Source organism: Pseudorca crassidens, chromosome 20 (genome assembly GCF_039906515.1).
Source record: "Pseudorca crassidens isolate mPseCra1 chromosome 20, mPseCra1.hap1, whole genome shotgun sequence".
NCBI lineage: Eukaryota > Metazoa > Chordata > Mammalia > Artiodactyla > Delphinidae > Pseudorca > Pseudorca crassidens.
In genome coordinates this window covers 44,722,648-44,744,691 of record NC_090315.1, presented here as the reverse complement: position 1 = coordinate 44,744,691, position 22,044 = coordinate 44,722,648, and the positions used below count along the sequence as shown (strand labels likewise).

The following is a 22,044-nucleotide window of genomic DNA, read 5'->3' as shown; positions in this document are numbered from 1 at the left end:
GTCTTTGAGAGGTGATGAGGTGATGGGCAGAGAGAAAGAATCTGCGGGTACAAAGCCTTGCTATGGAGATGGAACCTTCAGTTTTAGGAATGGAGACATCTAAGCCACTTATGTTTATGTTTTATTAGGCAACAGCCAGAGCCAGGTTCTGACTAATTAATGATGATCAAAGTGCTCTGACAAGATGGAGTGATATGCAAACATTAGCCATGAATTATTCACAACTGGGTGTTCTTAGCTGAAGGTGAGGAGGCTGCCAAGGAGTAAAAGAAAGCTAGGCCCTCACTTCCCCCTCAGCTTGCATGAGCCTGGGCCCTCCTGCAGGACTCAGTTTCTCAATCCAGAAAATGGGGCTAGACAGGCGCTCTCATCCCTTTATGCTCATAGGCCAGCACCTGGCAACCTGAGTCCTATTCCAATCAAGGCAGCATACTCAAGCTGCCTCCACCAAACAATAATTAATAATACCAACACAGTTCAGGGGTCGACAAACATTTTCTATAAAAGACCAGACAGTAAATACTTTAGGCTTGAAGGCCAAATGGTCTGTCATACTCCTCATCTCTGCCACTGTAATGCAAAAGCACCATACACAATACATAAATGAATGAAAGCAGCTGTCCTGTGAAACTTTCTTTGTGGACACTGAAATTTGACTTCTGTGTAATTTTCACGTTATAAAATATTATTCTTTTTTTGATTTTTTCCCTACCATTTTTTCCCTACCATAAGAACATAAAAACCATTCTTAACTCCTGGACTATATAAAAACAGGTGTTGGGACTTCCCTGGTGGCTCAGTGGTTAAGAATCCACTTGCCAATGTAGGGGACACGGATTCAAGCCCTGGTCTGGGAAAATCCCACATGCCGCGGAGCAACTAAACCCGCGAGCTACAACTACTGAGCCTGCGCTCTAGAGCCCGCGAGCCACAACTACTGAGCCCGTGTGCCACAACTACTGAAGCCCATGAGCCTACAGCCCATGCTCCACGACAAGAGGAGCCACCACAATGAGAAGCCCGTGCACCGCAACAAAGAGTAGCCCCCGCTCGACGCAACTAGAGAAAGCCTGTGCTCAACAACGAAGACTGAACGCAACCAAAAATAAATAAATAAAACAAAAACAAAAAACAGGTGTTGCCTCAAAATGTTAAACATAATTACTATTTAACCCAGCAATTCTGCTAAGTATATACCCAAAATAAATGAAAACATAAATCCACACATGTGTACATCAAAGTTTATAGCTATTCATAACAGACAAAAAGTAGAAGAAAAACACAAATGTCCATCAACTGATGAATGGATAAACAAAATGTGGTATAACCATACAATGAAATATTGTTCAGCCATAAAAAGGAACCAAAGTTTGATATATGCTACAATACGGGTGAGCCTTGAAAAACAAGCTAAGTGAAGGAAGCCAGACAAAGATGGCACATGTATGATTTCATGGATATGAAATGTCTCTGGAAACAGAAAGCAGAGGAGTTGTTGCCTGGGCCTGAGGGGACTGGGGCGGGGGAGGGTGATAACTAAAGGGTTCTTTGGGGCATGACGAAAATTTGATCATGGTGATGCTTGCACAACTGTGAATATACTAAAATTTGCTGAAGTGTACATTTTCAGTGGGTGAATTGTGTGGTATTTGAATTATATCTCAATAAAGCTGTTAAAAAGGAACTACAGAAGTAATGTCGTAGTTTGTTGACCCATGACATAGCACACACTTGCTTAGCCTCTCACAAAGCACCTTTCCTCACGTTGTCACAACCAGCCAGGCATTTGCCCCTTCAATGGCTGAGAAAGCCAAGGCTCAGAAATGGAACTGACTAGGACACAGGTAACCAATGGTGAGATGTGAGCAGAACCCAGGTCTTTGGACTCGCTGTCCAGTGCTCACTGCAGCACAGACTTTCCCAGAGTTACATTCAGAGACTGGGTAAGTCACTCCTCAAAGCCCCGGGGGAGAGGAGATGACAGGAGGGGACCCATCCCTAGACCTGTCCCTCCCTGCTGCACCTCTGGCGCCAGCTTCCTCCTCTCTGCACCGCCTACCCCACCCACCCCCGCCCTTCCCTGTGACGTATTTCGAAAAGGGCTCCAAAAGGGTGAGGAACCAGTTCAAGGTCACACAGCAGATATCAGACCTTTGACTTCCTTGATTTTTTTTTTTTGCGGTAAGCGGGCCTCTCACTGTTGTGGCCTCTCCCGCTGAGGAGCACAGGCTCTGGACGCGCAGGCTCAGCAGCCACGGCTCACGGTCCCAGCTGCTCTGTGGCACGCGGGATCCTCCCGGACCAGGGCACGAACCCGTGTCCCCTGCACCGGCAGGCGGACTCTCAACCACTGCGCCACCAAGGAAGCCCCTCCTTGATATTTTTGAGAATGAAAGGAGAGAGGGTTTGGGGCTTGGGTAGGGTTTGAGGTGAGCCAAGCCCCATCCCGTTCCTGATTTTTCTCTACACAACACCTCCCCTCCAAAACTCTCTCCTCTTTCATACTTTCAAAGGCACCGACCACTACAAGAGGGCTTTTAAAAATATTAATTGTAGAAGAAATATTAATTGTAGAAAAATCAGGAAATACAGATAAAGGGAATAAGGATCATCTTGGTCTCACTCCTCAGATGTAAACATGGAGGTGACCATGGGGACTATTTTGGGTGACTCTGGAGCCAGCGCATGGCTTCGAATCCTGGCTTCATCACTCACCATCTGCGTGACCTCTGGCAGCTCATTTCACCTCTCTGACCTCAGTTTCTTCACCTGTAATATGGGAATAATAACAGCACCTACTCAGAGTTGTGTGACAATTAAATGAGGCTATAAAAAGCACTAAAAACAGTGTATGGCCCATAGCAAGCACTCAGTACATCATTGTATTTTCCCAGTGATTTCCTTCATACATATTTTTTCCCTAGAAAAATGAGATCATTCCGTATCCATCATTTTATAATGGATCCCTCCCCTCCCCTTACCTTAACTGAATTATTAACATCTTTCCCTAGCATTAGAAATCCTTCTATAGAACATTTTTTTTTTTTTTTTGCCTCGCTGTGCATGGCTTGTGGGATCTTAGTTTCCCCACCAGGGATCAAACCCGGGCCCTTGGCAGAGAAAGCACAGAGTCCTAACGACTGGACTGCCAGAGAATTCCCTAGAACATCTTTCTTAAGATATCATATGCATATGTAGTATTCCATCTCCTGAAGTGGGATACTTAGGTGTGATTTTTGTTTCCCCACCACCAAACACATTCCTCATCTTTGACCAATTACTGCTTCAGGACAAATTCCTAGGGAATTCGTTGAGTTAAAGGATGTGCAGGCATTTCAGGCTTTTGGCACATAATCATCAAACTGCCCCTAAGAAAAGTTACGAATAGTTTCACTTCTGCCAGCTTAGAAAAGAAGGCCCCATGCTCTCCAGTGCCTTGTCTCCTCTTATCATTTAGAAACATCATTTCCAACTTGACCCAAGAGAAGTGTTGTTTGCTGCCATATTTTGATTTGCAGTCCCAACTCTTCCTAGTGGAACTCAGTTTAGGCATCTGCTCAACCCCATGACTCCTCTGGGTGGCCCTGGACTGGTCATCAACCTCTCTGAACCCAGAAATCTCAGTTATAATTCCCAAATAAACCCTTGGTTTCTTCAATGAGATAATATATGTAAAAATTCAACCCCAAGCCACATTTTTATTATTTAAAATAGGCTGTAGGGATTTCAGAAACAAGGATGGCATTTCAGGAGAGCCCTGTAGGTAACTGTGGTGCACATGGTGAAACTGAGGCCTGGAAAGGAGAAGTCTTCCCAATAAGAAAAAGTCAGAAACATCTAATAGAAAAATGGGTGAAAACACGAATAGGCAACTTAGAGAGGAAACCTAAATGTGTGCTACTAGGCAAAGAGATGTTCAAACTCATTAGTTATCAGGGAAATGCAAGCCAAACAAAGAGGAGAAACCAAGTCACGGACTATCAAACATTAGGAAGTTGGATAACAACAAGTGTTGGTAGGGTGTGGGGAAATGGGACTCTCATGTGGCACTGCTGAGTGTAGACTAAGACCCTGAAACCCAGCGATTCCACTCCTGGACAAATATCCCAGGGCCCTTCCCACAAGGCCGAGGATGTTCACGGCAGCTGTTGTCGGTGGTAGCTGGGAGTAGGAGAAAAACTGAATGCCCCTCACTGGGAGTAAATATGCAAAATAGGGTGAAGGCACATTATGGAACAATTACAATTATGCAAGGATTCAAACCAGCTAAGCAGACTGTGAGTCAACGAAGACCTGTGAGCCAAATGTGACACATCACCTGTTTTTGTACAGCTCGGCTCAAACTGAGAATGATTTTTACATTTTTAAATGGTGGGGGAAAAAAGAATATGTTGTGACACAGGAGAGTTAGATAAACATTATTATCTCACAAGGCTCCTGTGGGTCAGGAACTTGGGAATGGCTTGACTAACTGGCTCTGGCTTGGGATCTCTCATGAGGTTGCAGTTAAGATGTTGCTGGGGCTGTAGTCGTCTGTAGGTTTGACTGGGGCGGGAGAATCATTCAAAATGGCTCACGTACATGGCTGGTAAGTTGGTAATAACTGTTGGCAGGAGGCCTCAGCTCCTCTTAGACCACTCCATAGGGCTGCTTGAGTGTCCTCACAGCATGGTAGCCGGCTTCCCCTAGAGTGGGTGATCAATGAGACAGAAAGAGGATACTGTGATGTCTTTCATCCTCTAGCCTTGGAATTTGCACAGTTATCCTTGCAATATCCTGTTTGTTGAGTAAGGTCACCTCTATGCAGTGCAAGAGGGGACTGCTCAAAGATATGAATACCAGGAGTTTCTTACTGACTACCAGAGTAAGGAACAGAAGTGATTTATAGTAGATCCTTTTTAATTAAAAAATTAAATTCACATTCACATGAGACAACACTATACATTTGACAAAGCTACACACAAATTCAGAGGTATTTTATTAAACAGAATGGGGGAGGAGGGTAATGGGAGTGGAGGATAGGGATAAAAAGAAATGAATGAATGTGTGAATTAATAAAACCAGAGAGAAGCCTTGCTGGGAACTGAGATGATTAATTCAACTCTCTTTACTCAAGCCCCCATGGTAGCCAACCCCCCCCACCAGCAAAAAAAAAAAAGGGAGAGAAAGAAAAGTTTCCTTGTCCAAGATCACAAGAACTCAGCCTCCCTCATCAAGTACTGCTCTCTCTGCCTGTCACACCTTATTCAATTCATGGTTGACCTCCAGGGTCTTCAGAGAGCTCCAGTTCCTGGTTAAATAGAGAAGATTTCTGCCTGTGGGAAGGGGTGTGGGGAGCAGCAGAACAAGCCTGGGAAGAAAAGGCCTAGTTATTACCCAAATAGTGGTGCTGGTGGATTGCTCACCCTTCCTGCCAGGGTTCCTCCTTCTCTGGAGACAAAGGGCTCTCAGAGCACAGAGCCCTGTGAACACCCCCAGGTCCAGCCTGTGAGTGGTGGGATAATCGAAACTCTCATTTCTTTAAAAATATATCCTGTGGTTCTAGGCCTTGTGACTTCTTTTATTTTTTTAATCTTCGAAGCTCACCATGCAAGAATTGTTATTTCAAGATGCCCAAAGAACTGAGTTAGATTGTTTTTAACTGTTTTACCTCCCTGTAAGGTCATTCATTCAGCAAATACTTATTGAGCACCTACTATGTGCCAGCATTAAGGATATAGCAGTGAACAAAGCAGGCAAAGCCCCTGTCCTCATGAGGGGTGGGAGTAGTGGGAACAGATGTTAGACAGTAAGCAAATAAAAAATACAACATGTAAACTAAAATGGGTTAAAGAGACAAAAAGTCATTGTGTTATCAGGAAAGCCTTGTATTTGAATCAAGACCTTAAGGGTAAGAAGGAGTCAGCCCAGTGAAAAGCAGTTTTGGAGTAAAAATAGCAGGTGTAAAGGCCCTGAGGTAGGAATAAACTTGTGTTTGAGTTGATTAGGGGGGCAGGCAGGGCTCAGATCAGAGAGGTCCTTGTAGCTCTTTGTCAAAAGAACTTGGGCTTTATTCTGAGTGTGAGATGGAACTGACTCCACCATTATTAGCTACATGACCTTGGGCAAATTATTTCATTCCTCTGAGCTTAGTTTACCTACCTATAAAGTGGATAATATTGGGCTGGCCGAAAAGTTCCTTCGGTTTTTAAGTAAAAATAAGAGACACATTTTTCATTTTCACCAAGAACTTTATTGAATAACATATTCACCATTTTGTTCCACTACCTTCTGCCATTTTTCAGGCAACTTCATAATTCCATCTTCCCAAAACGTTTTATCTTTTTGAGCAAAGAACTGTTCCAGGTGTCTTTTATAGTCTTCCAGGGAACTGAAAATTTTTCCATTAAGAGAATCTTGTAAAGACCGAAATAAATGGAAATCCGAAGGTGCAATGTCTGGTGAATATGGCGGATGAATCAGAACTTCCCAGCCAAGGTGTAACAGTTTTTGCCTGGTCATCAAAGAAACATTCAGTCTTGGGGCTTCCCTGGTGGCGCAGTGGTTGAGAGTCCGCCTGCCGATGCAGGGGACACGCGTTCGTGCCCCGGTCTGGGAAGATCCCACATGCCGCGGAGCGGCTGAGCCCGTGAGCCATGGCCGCTGAGCCTGTGCGTCCGGAGCCTGTGCTCCGCAACGGGAGAGGCCACAACAGTGAGAGGCCCGCGTACAGCAAAAAAAAAAAAAAAGAAAAAAAGAAACATTCAGTCTTGTAGTATCCTAATGGAAGATTATGCGTTCTCTGTTGACTAATTCCGGACGCTTTTCGTCAAGTGCTGTTTTCAGTTGGTCTAACTGGGAGCAGTACTTGTTGGAATTAATCGTTTGGTTTTCTGGAAGGAGCTCATAATAGAGGACTCCTTTCCAATCTCACCATATACACAACATCACCATTTTTGAATGAAGATCGGCCTTTGGTGTGGTTGGTGGTGGATCATTTCACTTGCCCGGCGATCTCTTCCATTCCACATTACCGTACAGTATCCACTTTTCATTGCCCGTCACAATTTATTTTAAAAACGGAACATTTTTGTTACGTCTAAGTAGAGAATCCCATGTGGAAATACGGTCAAGAAGGTTTTCTTCGCTTAACTTAGGTGGAACCCAAACATCAAAGCGATTAACGTAACCAGGCTGGTGCAAATGATTTTCAACGCTTGATGTGGATACTCTGAGTATGTCGGCTATCTCCCGCATGGTATAACGTTGATTGTTCTCAATTAATGTCTCGATTTGATCGCTATCAACTTCAACTGGTCTACCCAACTGTGGAGCATGGTCCAGCAAGAAATCTCCAACAAGAAACTTCAAAAACCACTTCTGACACGTTCGATCAGTCACAGCACCTTCTCCATACACTGCACAAATCTTTTTTTTGTTTCAGTTGCGTTTCTACCTTTCTTGAAATAATAAAGCATAATATGCCAAAAATGTTGCTTTTTTTCTTCCTTATAAGTTTTTTTAAAATGCTGCCACAATATAATCTAGCAAAATTGTTTTTAACGAAGTTAAAGAAACTAAGCCCTACTAGAGTCATCTTGCTGAAACAACTGAACGAACTTTTTGGCCAAACTTTTTTTACTTTCCTATCACATTTTAAGATTCCCATGAGGAGGGAATCAATTACTGGTATTTGTAGACAATGGGCAGAAAAGATGGCTTCAGTCGATCAGAGTTCCTCCAGTTTTCTGCATCTTCTGCTACTCTGCGGCCCCTTCTACCCTTCCTCCTCCTACTGCTGTGGCACCCTATTTTCCCCAAAGCCCCTTCCTTTATAGCTCTACTTGAGGTCTCCCTCTGTACTGGATTCCCCTCCCACCAGCCACCATCTTCTCCACCCTCTCCCCGACCCCCTCCCCTCCCTTCAATTTGACCTACAAACACTTCCTGTTTCTAGCCCCGCCCACTTTCTGGGACTTCTCCATCCGCTTCCCCTCTCTTCCCCATCCCCCTCCAAATTACCCTGAGAATTTCTCTAGGACCTCTCACCAAGCTGTTTACCCTTTCTCCTACCTCCCAAGGAAACTATTCTTTAAACTGCCTTCCTCCACTCCCCACCCCCAGAATAGTCTTTCCAAACCGTTCTCCCTCCTCCCAAAGATTACTCTTTAAACGTTATCCCTCTACCACCCTCATTTTCCAAATCGTTCCCTAATTCCCCCCTCAATTCTAAAGTACTTCACTCCTCCAGGACCCGACTCCACCCCACTCTTATCTCGTCTCTCACTCTGCCCACAAATGAAGCTGGATCACTCTCCAGACTGTCTCTTCCTTCCAACCACCCTCCCAATTACCGCTCCCGGCAGCCTCTCCCCCACGACCTAAAATGTCCCCTCGAAGGAACCTCACAGTCCTATACCCAGCTGAGTCTCCTTTCTGATGTTCCCGCTACTTCCTGGGTTCCAGTTCTACCCCACTCTTGCAAGCATCCCGTGCTGGGTTCCCTCCCCACACAGGGAAGAGCCCCTTTCTGCACGTACCTCGAGGTTCCGGCCCGCGCCGCCCCCTTCTCCGTCCTCCGCCCACGCTCGGCCACTCCTTCAGCCCTTCTCCCGCTCTGCCCTGCTTGCTCCCTTCCTTCCCTCCACCTTCTGACTCCACATTGCTCCCTTCTCCAAATTCCCGGCCCTCCTACCAGGGGCCCCTCTGGGTCGCCCTCGCCTCTGCACGGCCCTCCCCATTCCCCTCCCCCTTCCCGGCCTCCCCTGCTCCGTGCCCCTCAGCTCGCCGTTCTTCTCCTCGAGCCGCGTGCCCCGCCCAGCCCCAGCTCCCTAGTTTCCCGCTCCCTCGCCCCCATTCCAGGCTCGGCCCTCGCTCCCCGCAGCCTGACCTGCAATGGCGGCCAACAAGCACGGTGCCACGCAGCAACGGGCGACAACCGAACCTCCCGCCGCTGTCGCCGCTCCCGCCAGCACTTCCCGGGCAGAGCACCCGAGCACGCGCGCACGTGGGGCCAGGGCGGAGACAGGCGAGCGCCGAGAGTGGCGAGCCGGAGAAGGGGCGTGAGGAGCGGGGATGGATTGGGGGGGAGGGGAGTTCGAGTGGCGGCCAGCTCTACGTTGGTGACCGCCGATTCCCATGTGCTGAGGCCGGTGGGGGCTACTCCGGAGATCCCCGGAGATGGAAGGGGCGATGGAGCCCTCGTGCACGCCTTGGACACACTCTTAGCTCGGCCCCACCAAACGCGCCCGCTCTGCGGGCAGGTTTCTCACCTTGAAGGGAGCCCAGTAAGGGGTGACCATAATGAGAAGCCCACGCACCACACGTAAGAGTAGCCCCTGCTCACCGCAACTAGAGAAAGCCCACACACAGCAACAAAGACCCAACACAGCCAAACACACACCCCGCCCCCCCCAAAAAAAGGCAGTAGGGAGGCCAGTGTGACTGGAGTGGAGTAGACAAAGGGCAGAGTGGTGGCAAGTGATTAAAGGGGTGAAGTGGGGATTAAAGTAAATAATGAATGTTAAGCTTTTTGAACCTAGTAGTTGCTCAATAAAGTAAAGCTTTTTTTTTTTCTTTAAGAAACTACATTTTGGGCTTCCCTGGTGGCGCAGTGGATAAAAATGGCCTGCCAATGCAGGGGACACAGGTTGCATCCCTGGTCCGGGAAGATCCCACATGCGTGGAGCAACTAAGCCCATGCGCCACAGCTACTGAGCCTGCACTCTAGAGCCCGTGAGCCACAACTACTGAAGCCCGTGCACCTAGAGCCCGTGCTCCGCAACAAGAGAAGCCACCGCAATGAGAAGCCCATGCACCGCAATGAAGAGCAGCCCCGCTCTCTGCAAATAGAGAAAGCCCTCAGGCAGCAACAAAGAGCCAACACAGCCAATAAATAAATAAACATTTTTTAAAAAACCACTACATTTTGTTTTTTAAAATTCTGTGGGGCTTCCCTGGTGGCGCAGTGGTTGAGAGTCCGCCTGCCGATGCAGGGGACACGGGTTCGTGCCCTGGTCCGGGAAGATCCCACATGCCGCGGAGCGGCTGGGCCCGTGAGCCATGGCCACTGAGCCTTCGCGTCCGGAGCCTGTGCTCCGCAGCGGGAGAGGCCACGACAGTGAGAGGCCCGCGTACTGCAAAAAAAAAAAAAAAATTGTGAAATAATCTCAGGTGTACACACAAAAAGGGAAAACAACATAATGAACATCCATTTAACCATGATCTACTCTAATAAATAAAACTCATCAGCTATGGTTGAAGCTTCCTATGCACCTGACCCTATCCCCACCCTCTGCCCCAAACATCACTCACTGAATATAGTGCTGACCATTCCTGTACACAGCTTTATATATTTACTCCATATGCATGTATCCATAAACAATCTCTAGTACTGTTTTTCAGGTTTTAAATATATATATGTATATATACACATATATATATACACACATATGCATATTTCTGGTAAAGGATTAATATCCAGAATATATAGAGAACTCCTAAAACTCAATAACAAAACAACAAACAACCTGATTCAAAAATAAGCAAAAGATTTGAATAGACATTTTCCCAAAGAAGTCATATGAACGGCCAATAAGCACATGAAAAGATACTCAACATTACTGATCGTTAGGGAAATGTAAACCAAAACTACAAGATACAACCTCACATCCATTAGGATGGCTACTATCCAAAAGCCAGAAAACAGGGACTTCCCTGGTGGCGTAGTGGTTAAGAATTCACCTGCCAATGCAGGGGACACAGGTTCGATCACTGGTTGGGAAGATCCCACAAGCCGCAGAGCAACTAAGCCCGTGCACCACAACTACTGGGCCTGAGCTCTAGAGCCCATGCGCCTAGAGCCTGTGCTCCGCAACAAGAGAAGCCCACGCACCGCAACGAGAAGCCCGCGCACCGCGACAGAGCATCCAAGAACCAACGCAGCCAAAAAATAAATAAATAAATTTATTTAAAAAAAAAACCAGAAAACAGTAAGTGTTGACAAGGATGTGGAGAAACTGGAACCCTTGTGCACTGTTAGTAGGAATGTAAAATGGTTCAGTCGCTGTAGAAAGCAGTATGGAAGTTCCTCAAAAAATTAAAAATAGAATTACCATATGAGCCAGCAATTCTATATCCAAAAGAATTAAGAATTATCCAAGACCCTCTTCAGGGTCTTGAAGAGACATTTGTACACCCATGTTCATAGTAGCCTTATTCACAATAGCTAAAACATGGGAGCAACCCAAGTGTCTGATTGATGAATAGATTACCGAAAAGTGGTATATATTGGGTTGGCCAAAAAGTTCCTCTGGGTTTTTCTGTACGGTGTTACAGAAAAGCCCGAAAGAAACTTTTTGACCAATCCAATACACTCCACGGAATATTATTTGGCCTTAAAAAGGAAGGAAATTCTGTAATATGCTATAACATGGATAAAACTTGAAGACATTATTCTAAGTGAAATAAGCAACTCACAAAAAGAAAAATACTGTATGATTTCACTTATATGAGGTATTTAGGGCTTCCCTGGTGGCGCAGTGGTTGAGAATCTGCCTGCTAATGCAGGGGACACGGGTTCGAGCCCTGGTCTGGGAAGATCCCACATGCCGCGGAGCAACTAGGCCCATGAGCCACAACTACTGAGCCTGCGCGTCTGGAGCCTGTGCTCCGCAACAAGAGGCCGCGATAGTGAGAGGCCTGCGCACCGCGATGAAGAGTGACCCCTGCTTGCCACAACTAGAGAAAGCCCTCGCACAGAAACGAAGACCCAACACAGCCCAAAATAAATAAATAAATATATGAGGTATTTAGAGTAGTCAAAATCATAGACAGAAAGTATAATGGTGGTATAATTGACAAGGGCTGGAGAGGGGGAAATGGGGAGTTAATGTTTAAAGAGTATTGTTTATGACAGGAAACTGTCACATGTAGCCCAGTGGTCAAACTTAGTGTCACTAATATAGTACAGGCCTATGTGATGGGCCTCCTGATACGATGTAATCGGAAAAAGATAACATGGCCTATGCAGTATTTACACAAAACTGACTTTCTTGAATCTAATCACAAAGAATAAATAGGCGACAGATTCAGATGGTAGAATCTTCTACAAGACAACTTCCCTGGACTCTTCAAAAATGTCATGAAAGGGGCTTCCCTGGTGGCGCAGTGGTTGAGAGTCCGCCTGCCGATGCAGGGGACACGAGTTCGTGCCCCGGTCCGGGAAGATCCCATATGCCACGGAGCGGCTGGGCCCATGAGCCATGGCCGCTGAGCCTGCGCGTCCGGAGCCTGTGCTCCGCAACGGGAGAGGCCACTGTAACAGTGAGAGGCCCGCATACTGCAAAAAAAAAAAAAATGTCATGAAAGAAAAAATGAGGTGACCATTGGTCAGGTCCTGGATCACAAACAAAACAAAATTTACAGCTATACAGGACAAAACTGGAATAACTGGGGAAATTTAAATATGGAACTGTATATCATTTAATTGTATTTAATTGTATCCATGCTGAGCGTCTTAGGTGTGATAATGGTATTGTGGCTGCGTGTGAGAATGTCCTTGATCTTAGGAGATGCAGGTGAAGTATCTGAGGTGTAAAGTGTCAGGATGTCTGCAAGTAGGTCTAAAACGGTTCAGCCAAAACAAAATAAAATGTGTGTGTAAATAACCTGGCAAATTGGATTGACAGTGAATCCAGATGAAAGATATATGAATGTTTGTTGATTGTACAGTTTTGAAAACGTTTCTGTTGGTTTGAATTTTTTTTGAAGAAAAAGTTGTGGCAAAAAAACCCACTTTGCCCACGGAGGTACCGAGCCCCTCTTGCATTATTTATGACAGTGTTGCCTGAGATTTGCAGGTCTGACCACAGCCGACGCTGACGCTGATCAGCCCTATTGCCAGGTGTTCCAGATCTCTCCCCCTCAGGTGCATCCCTTGTGGATGGAGTATATCGTTATTTAGGTGCTGCGAAAATTCCAGCATCCTTTAAAGGCGCAAAGGGAAAGAAGAAAGAGGAGAGGAAGCCGGCAACAGGCTCACCTGGTGCAAGTTCTGTGGCCTCCTGGGCACCCACTGCGGTGTGGCATCGCCCCCTCGTGGCCACCGGCAGGCACGCGTTGTCCGGGCCGGGAGACGGGCAGCAGGACCCTGCAGCACTCGCTCCCACCAGGACGCGCTCGCGGAGAGTTCCCCGCAAGGGCAGCATCCCCACAACCCCAGCTTGTTCACCTTGGGACCAAACATTTTAAAGAACACCAACTACGAGCGGGCAAGGAGCAAAGTCCTATACAGATATTAACTCAATCCTAGCATTAAGTCCCAACAGGTGGGACAATTGTAGCCCCATTTAAAAGAAGTTTGCGCCAGGTCACTCAGAGAGCAAGAAGTATTGACCGTTTTTAGCTGTATAAAAGATACTTGTGTCTCCATTCCTGAAAGATTTTGCTGTATACATACTTCTAGGTTGACAGATATTTTAAGCACAATGAAGATTTCATTCCCCATTCGTATGGCTTCCACAGATGCTATTGGGAAGTCAGATGTTACTTCTTGAAGTTAATTGATCTTTTTCTCTAATTGCTTTTAAGATTTTATTTACCTTTTATATTTTATTGTTTCACCGTGATGTATCTGTTGTGGACTTATTTTTATTTGTGCTCCTTGAGTTTCATTGGGCTTCTTGAATCTGTAGCTTGGTATGTCTTTCATATAGCTTGTTCTGTATTTTCCTTCTGGGAATCTGATTAAATTTATGTTGGGCTTTCTACCCAATGGCTTAAGGTATTTTACTTTGTCTTCTATACTTTCCATCTCATTGTCTCTGTGCAATAATAGTTTCTGGACAATTTCTTCTCACCCATATTCCAGTTCATTCTCTCTTCTTTTATGTTTAATTTGCTGTCTAAACAGACAGCTGTTGTTTTTTTAAATTAGCTTTTTTTTTTTTTTTGCGGTACGCGGGCCTCCCACCGCTGCGGCCTCTCCCGCTGCGGGACGCGCAGGCCCAGCGGCCACAGCCCACGGGCCCAGCCGCTCCGCGGCACGTGGGATCCTCCCGGACCGGGGCATGAACCCGCGTCCCCTGCATCGGCAGGCAGACTCCCAACCACTGCGCCACCAGGGAAGCCCTAAATTAGCTTTTTTTAAAAAAAAAAAAAAAAAAAAATCTATTTGGTTATTTTTTCTAAACTGCTAGGCCAATTTTTAAAGCTTGTTTTTTGTAGATATTTTCAACCTTGTCTTTTATCTCTTTAAAAATACTAAGAATTGCTATTTTATACTCTTTCTCTGATAATTCCAGAAGTGTTTGGGTCTGTGTTTGTTGTCTATTAATTCTGCATGTTCTTTCACGATTTCTTATGTCCTGTGTATCTAGTTATCTTTGAGAATGTGCTGGAAGTTACTAAAAATGAAGTGTGTGTGTGAATACTTTGATGTCTACGATGATAATACCTTTCTCTAAGGATCATTTCCATTTGCTTTTGTCAGACACCCGGGCACACCACTAGGTCAATGTTATAGAGTTTGAAGGCTGAGGATCTCTACACCTCCAAGACAACCTGAATTTGGGAGACATGTCTATGCCAGGGCTTATCTCCTGTTTAACATTTTCTTGAGCATGTCTTCATTTGGGGTCCCAGTTCAAATGTGGGGTGATTATTCAGACTCCCAGCTTTCAACACTTTTACATTTGTACCCCTTATACTGCAAGTCCACCAACTTTACTGCTGGCTTTCACAGGTGTCTCTTTCCACCAGCAAATGCCTTCAGGCAAAAGCAGCTTTGAGTGTTGGGATTATGACTTAGTCTCTTGCTTCTCCTAGAGTCTGATCCTTAATTCTTCACTCTCCTGTTAGCTCTTTGCAATGCTTTTTTCAACGTTTCATCCAGCTTAAGTTATTTTCCATGGAAGAGTTGGTCCTAACTACCTAGACTACCATTACCATGAGTGTAACCCTTCACTCAAGGCTTCATTATTCTCCCTCCAGCCTAGCTGCACAGGACGCTTCCTGTACCGAGGAAGAGAGCAGACGGGAGGAGAGAGGAAAAGGAGATGGTGTTTCTGGTTTTATGACCGTGTTTCGGGGGAGTAGAAACTTACAGCCCCTCAGGAAAAGCCAAACTTTTTTTTCAGAGAGGGGAGCTATTGTTACCTTAAGTTTCTCCACTTACCTAGACTACCTCATATGATTCAACGTCTCCCCAAACTGTCCAGCAGATCACTGATAGGAGATGGCAGTTTCCGGCCACTAGGCAGAGCCGGGGTGGGGGAGAGAGCGCAAGGCCCCGGTCTGGCGTGTTCTAGCCATGGGGCGTGGGTGGTTGGTGGCGGCCACGGGAGGAGCGTAGCCTGGCCCCGGGAGCAGAATGCAGGGCAAATACCTCGCGCGCGCTCAAGCTCTTGCCTCCTCTTCACTTTCTCAAGACGGAGCGAACACCAAGCGGCACGCATTCGCCTCTGCGCATGTCGAAAATGACTATAACATGCGCCAGGGCCACGTTCCTCGCCCACGAGCGCCCCAGTCAGCGGCGGAATACGTCAAACCAGGAGTCGAAGCGCACCACTGCCAAGGCTTTCGGGAAATGTAGTCTGCAGCCGCGCAGCGCCTGGAGACCTGGGAGGCTGCTCCCTTTGCAAGCGGGTGGCCCGCACTAGGTGGACTACACTCCGTACCCAGCACTCCTACAGTGTTAGGGGACGCAAGTGCGCTTCTTTTTTTATTTTTGGCCCGGAGGCATGCGGGATCTTAGTTCCGCCACCAGGGATGGAACCCCTGTCCCCTGCAGTGGAAGCGTGGTCTTAACCACTGGACCCACAGGGAAGTCCAAGTGGGCTTCCTTTGACACCTCTTTAAAAGGCACACCCAGATTTTCTATTATTAAGTCTAAATTTGGTGGTATAAACCTAATCTGTCTGGTGTCACCATTTTAAACGGCTTTCTCGCCCTCGCCAGGCTATCAAATCCCCTTTAGGAGCTCATAACCTGAGAAAAAGCAATTTTGTGCTTACTTACAGTTATTAAAACTTAGTCGAGACCAGTTCAAAACTCGAAATTCATACCTGATTCTTAGATGCCCGCATGCCCAGCCCGCACGCGTCAGGTGAGGGATAAGAAGGAAGGTGCCGGTCCACTGTGTTAGTCCTGTTGGGCCCAGGGCCGGTGGCCTGCCCCAGCAGGCGGCCTCCTCACAGGAAGATGGGCGCCAGTCTGTGGGCTGTGTGCAGCTTCATCCCAGCCCACTATATTCATTCAGAGAGGGGTAGCCTAGTTCTGTCCTCACCTCCAACCCCTCTCCAGGTGGGTCACCCGCTAGTTTGGTGGGGCAGCCCCTGGGACACAGAGCCATTGCTCCTGCCCACCCTCTGACTTCTTTCCTCCGGGGAGCTCAGGCGTAGGATAAACATATCTCCCAGTTTGTCAGCACAGTCCCAGCTTCCCGTCTGGTTAGCTCCCCCTTGAGAATGAGCTCAATGGTCCTGGTTTAGCTGATCAGTAATACATATGGTCATCCCACCCAGGATCCACTGAAATCCTGTCTTGTGACCTCTGACGGCAAAGAAATCGGAGAGAGTGGGCCTGTCCTTTTTTTCCAAGGCACAGCACAAAGGCGGACGCTCAGAGGCCTTCACATTCTGCTGGTGGGGTTACTCCACCAGAACACCCCTCCATTCAGAAATCTCCAGACAGTTGCAGGCACCTGTCTGTTACATTCCTCCCCACCTCCTTACCACCGAATACCCACTCTTCAGGCGCATGTGCAAGCTCTCCTAAGAACTCGGAGTAGTAGCCCTGAAGTGGGCTTGTGGTTTTGCTGGAGATAAAGACAGCAAGCTCCAGTGATGTCAGATGCCCCCAATATCTCCAGCCATTCTCTTGGTGCCTGATTCCCCCAGCCCTGTGGGGAGGGCCAGGGGACTCACCCTACCACCACAAGGATCCTCTCCTCTGGATCTGACCCTGTTGCACGGTTATATGTCAGTGGGGGCCTAGGAATGAGAGGTTGTGAATTTCTGACTTCCTAGTGAATCCTGTGGGAGCATGTGCCCAGTTCTTGTGGTACCCTTTAGAATGTAGGGGAATATGACTTTTTTCATCTTTCAGGCTTTATCAGCAATTCTAAGCCAACAGAAAAGTCCATGCCAAAACTCTGTGACAACTCTTAACTTCTGAAAATGAGTATTAAAATTCAAGAACAATTGGTAATTGCTAGTTTCTTAAAGCACATGGTAAAACAAAACCTCCATTAATTACTACAACTAATACTTATCTGGTCATAGCAGAATAAAATACCATCTTTATATCAGGTCCAAATTTCTTGGCTCCTTTATCCATTAAAATGTTTGTCCAAAAAAAAAAGTGTTTTTCCAAAATTACAGGGCTTTCCCTACAATTTGCTAGCAAAAATTGGTTCTTTCCTTCCACCAACTCCTGCCGATAATCACCTATGTTGCTTATCTACAGGAAGCCCTCTGTGCCCCTGCCCTCCCCTTCTTTTTAATTATTCCCTCAAATGGCATTTCTAGAGAGGGGAACTACTTTGATTTTGACAGTACCAAGACTGACACTTTCTTAGGCTTGGATCAGACTTCTCACCCTTGGGAGCATGAATGCCCATCATTCCTTCTCCTAAATGCTTCAGACATGCTGGATGTACAGGTCAGACAGGCTCATGGTACCGAGGGGAACTAGGGAAGTGGCTTTGTATGAGAAGGGACCAGGTAAGAGCAGGGAGGCAGACTAACTGTAAAAGAGTTTAACATTCACAGAGACACATACAACAAATATGCATCAGCCTCTTTTAACAAATATTAATAATTTGACAGATTTGCTTTTTTATTAAAAAAATTTGTCTTCTTTTATCCCTTCCCAACCCTTTCCCCACTAGCTACTGAGGAAACCACCACTCTGAAGCTGGTATTTTAATACTTTCCTACTTTTACTTCATATGAGTTGATTAAAAAAATAGGTGATATGGATTTTTAAAAGTTTTATCACACTGTATGTAATCCCTCTGCAACTTTATTTTCAATTGTTTTCAATGTTAGCCTTGTTAGTAACATGTACACTCAGTTCAACCATTCATTAAACATTTGAGTATCTCCTGTACTGGGTACAGGGGACTGAACAAGATATGCAAGTTGTTGTTCTCAATCATCAAGCTACTCACTTGCTTTTTTTTTTTTTTTTCGGTACGCGGGCCTCTCACTGTTGTGGCCTCTCCCGTTGCGGAGCACAGGCTCTGGATGCGCAGGCTCCGCAGCATGTGGGATCTTCCTGGACCGGGGCATGAACCCATGTCCCCTGCATCAGCAGGCAGACTCTCAACCACTGCGCCACCAGGGAAGCCCCTCACTTGCTATTTTTATACTTTTCTGTAAATATGTTGTGCTTCAATAAAATTTACACCCCCCAAAATCTCTACTCTCACAGAGCTTACCTTCTTGAGAAGGACATACAATAAACAAGTAAATGTCAGGTGGTGGTAGGTATTATGGAGAAAATGAAGCTGGGAAGGGAGGTGGAGCATGCCATGCAGGGGGATTGCTTTTTTTTTTTTTGGCCACGCCAAGGGGCTTGTGGGATCTTAGTTCCCTGACCAAGGATTGAACCTGCGCCCTTGGCAGTGAAAACCCTGAGTCCTAACCACTGAACCACCAGGGAATTCCCGGGGATTGCTATTTCAATAGGGTAGTCAAAGAAGGGTTCACTGAACAAAGATCTGCAGGAGGTGAGGAACCAAACCAGGTGACATCTAGAAGAAGAGGATTCCAGGAAGAGTCAATAGCAAATGCAAAGCGTCTGAAGTGGAAGCTTGCCGTGGGTGTTTAAGTTACTGCAGAGAGTTTGGTGGAGCCGTAGTACAGTGATCAAGAAAGAAGACGAGTGGTGAGTCAGACAGATAATACAGGAGGGTGGCAGGTGGTGGCAGTACTGCTTAGGGCTTTTACTTTAGTCTTTATTCGTGGAGAGCTATTTGAGGGCTTTGAGAAGATGAGTGACACAATCTTAGACTTTTACAGTGTCACTCTGGCTGCTGAACTTCGAACATAGAGAGACACGGGTGGAAGCAGGGAAACCAACTAGGAGGCTATTTATTGCAAATACCTGGACCGTAGATGATGATGGTGACTTGGCCTAGGATGGTAGAGGCAACAAGAAATGGCCATCCACATATATCCTGCAAGTTGGCAGACAGAACTTACTGAACCTTGGACGTGGGGTGTGAAAGAAAGGTATCAAGAATGGTTCCCCAGTTTGGGACTTGAGCAACTGGAAGGATGGGGTTGCCTTTTCCCAGACGGGAGGGCTGAGGTAGGAACATGCTTATGATGAGGGTGGGAAGGGGAGATCATGAGTTAGTTCATTTTTGGACATATTAAATTTGAGATGTCTGTTAGAAATCCAAGTGGAGGTGTCAAGTAGGCAGTTGGTTATGAGTATGGAATCTTGGGCCGGAGATAAAATTTTCAAGCAGGTATTTAAAGTCTTGCGAGTAGACGAGAGCCCCAATGAGGGTGACTGTAGAAAAAGAAGAGAGATCCAAAGATGGAGCCCTAGAAGAATTCCTATTTCTAGAGCAAGGGAAGATATAGAACTTGGGAGAAGTAGCTGTCAATAAAGTATAAGGAAATCTAGGTGTGATAACCTGGAAGCCAAGGATGAGGAAGTGATCAACTGTACCAAATAATGCTGACAGGTCAAGTAAAAGGACTGAAAAGGGCTTCCCTGGTGGCGCAGTTGTTGAGAGTCCGCCTGCCGATGTGGGGGACACGGGTTCGTGCCTCGGTCCGGGAAGATCCCACATGCCGCGGAGCGGCTGGGCCCGTGAGCCATGGCCGCTGAGCCTGCACGTCCGGAGTCTGTGCTCCGCAACGGGATAGGCCACGGCAGTGAGACCCCGCGTACCGCAAAAAAAAAAAAAAAAAAAAAAAAAAGGACTGAAAAAATACGACTGGATTTAGCCACATGGAGTCCATCAGTGACCCTCTGACAAAAGCAGAAACAAAGACCTAATTGGAGGGGGTGCAAGAGAGACTGGAAGGAGAGGAATTGGAGACAATGAGTATTAGACACCTCTATTGAGGAATATTCCTATTAAGTAGGGAATGAAGTGGCAGGTGGAGGGGGATGCAGTGTGTGTGTGTGTGTGCGTGTGTGTGTGTGTAATATTTGAATATATTTACAAATATAGATTTAAGATGAGAAAAATCACGTTATTATGCTGATAGGAAAAATTCAGTAGACAAGAAAAAAAAGATGCAGGAAAGAGGACAACTGTAGGAATGATGTTCTAGTTTATGAACAGGATCTAATACACCAGAGAGAAGCTGGTCTTAGATAAGAGAACAAAGTGTCAACCACAGTAGCAGGAAAGAAAGGAAGAGCACAGGGACAAGATGCACGTAGGTGAGTAGTTACCTTCTGGTTGCTTTTATTTTCCTGTTACCTAGGAAACAAGGTCACCAGCTGAGTAAGGACTGGGGTGAAGTGCTGGAGGTTGAGAAGACAGAAGCTATACAACAGTACCTTAGGAGACTGGGACAACGACTGGACTAGGGAAACAAATGCCTGAGGTTAGCAGTCAGGGATTTAAAGTGGGACTAGTCACTGTGGCTCTGTTTCCTGCAGCCACATTTAGCTGCATGGGTACAGGAGCGGAATAGGCGAGTTAGAATGTTTTTTTGTTTCCAGATACTCTGGTTCCTTTACTGAAGTACTGTATTATATTAAGAATATGCCACGGTTTATTAACCCATTCACTTACTGTCAGACATTTATGTTGTGTCCATATATTTACTATTTCAAACACTGCTGCAATAATCATCCTTGTACATGTCTTTGTGCTCACATGGGAGTACTTCTACTCTACCACATAGATCTAGAAGTGGAATCAATGGGTCATCAAGTGTGCTTAACTTCAATTTTACTGGATATTACCAAATTACTCCCCCAAATGATTATACTAATTAACCCTCTCACTAGCAGTGTATAAAGTTCTCATTTTCCTCCTGCCAGACTTCTAACTAAATTTTTTGCCAGCCTAATGGATATGAAATAGTATCTCACTGTTTTGCAGTATTCTGATTTCAAGATTGAACATCTTTTCATTCTGAAAAACTAGCCTTCTTTCTCTATCAACACATCTCCACTATACTGCTAACAAGACTATATTAAGTACCTATGGTGTGCCTGGCATTGTGATAATCAAGGGAACAAAAAATGTTAGCAAAATAGATGTGGACTCTGCCTTCCTGGCACTCACAATCTACTGTGGGGTGGGGAGAAAACAAATAATCAAAAATACAAATTGTGGTAAGGTGAAGGACATTAACAATAATCCATGAAAATTTAAAAGCAGACCAATTTAGCCAGGCAGTCATTAAAACCTTCCCTGATGTGACATTTGCATTTTTAACAGGTAGGAATTAACTATTTCAGTATTTATAAAAGCCCACTGCAGCTATAAAGAACCAAGCATCACCAGCATCAATATGCCTAGTAACTGCAGAATTGTTTTATTATCCATGCTGGCACAGAGAAGTGCTAGATGCTCTGGCAGACATAGTGCCTTCCTTGGGGCCCTTCCCCACATACACCCAGGCACCAGGAGTAGGACACTGGTTTTCTCGTTTCCCTTTTGCAATTTTGAAGCTATTACTCCTGCACTATTGTAACTAGTTTATTCTTGCATGAATCTCACACCTGGTTATACTTACCTATACATGCTGACCCAGTAATCCCATTTTGGATATTTATCTCACTCTGGATATTTTAAGAAAAAATTCTATAGAAAAAAAAAGTGGGGGTGCTTAAAAAGGTGAAAGTATTCAATGTCATTATAAAACCAATGCCCCAAACTATTCAAATATTATTGCAACAGTAGGGAGTTTGTTAATGGGATCATGAGACTGTGTAGCAACATGAAAAATATTTGTAAGAAAGTTTTTTATTTAAGTATGAGACAAGATTTTATCTACAGTCTAGGCAAATGCAAATAACTTATATATTAAAGTGTGAGGGTGTGGGTGAATCTGGGGGATTTAATTTACTGAAACAGTC

At 45.7% G+C, this 22,044-nt stretch overlaps 1 protein-coding gene across 7 annotated transcripts in view; it reads right to left on the bottom strand.

The window, feature by feature from the left end:
- The window catches only part of CDH3 (cadherin 3), a 115,600-nt gene that overhangs the window by 92,681 nt on the left and 875 nt on the right, over window positions 1-22,044 (bottom strand). Inside the window, exons 1-5 of one of the 7 annotated variants that reach the window (XM_067718548.1) lie at window positions 15,155-15,603; window positions 13,022-13,210; window positions 8,870-10,115; window positions 4,582-4,685; window positions 2,716-2,769 (exon numbers count right to left, since the gene is read on the bottom strand). In XM_067718548.1, the coding sequence (XP_067574649.1) occupies window positions 2,716-2,718 (3 nt within the window). In that variant the 5' untranslated portion in view covers window positions 2,719-2,769; window positions 4,582-4,685; window positions 8,870-10,115; window positions 13,022-13,210; window positions 15,155-15,603. Of the gene's footprint in view, window positions 1-2,715; window positions 2,770-4,581; window positions 4,686-8,869; window positions 10,116-13,021; window positions 13,211-15,154; window positions 15,604-22,044 lie in introns of those variants that run through there. The other 6 variants (XM_067718547.1, XM_067718549.1, XM_067718550.1 and 3 more) reach the window with 6 other exon arrangements.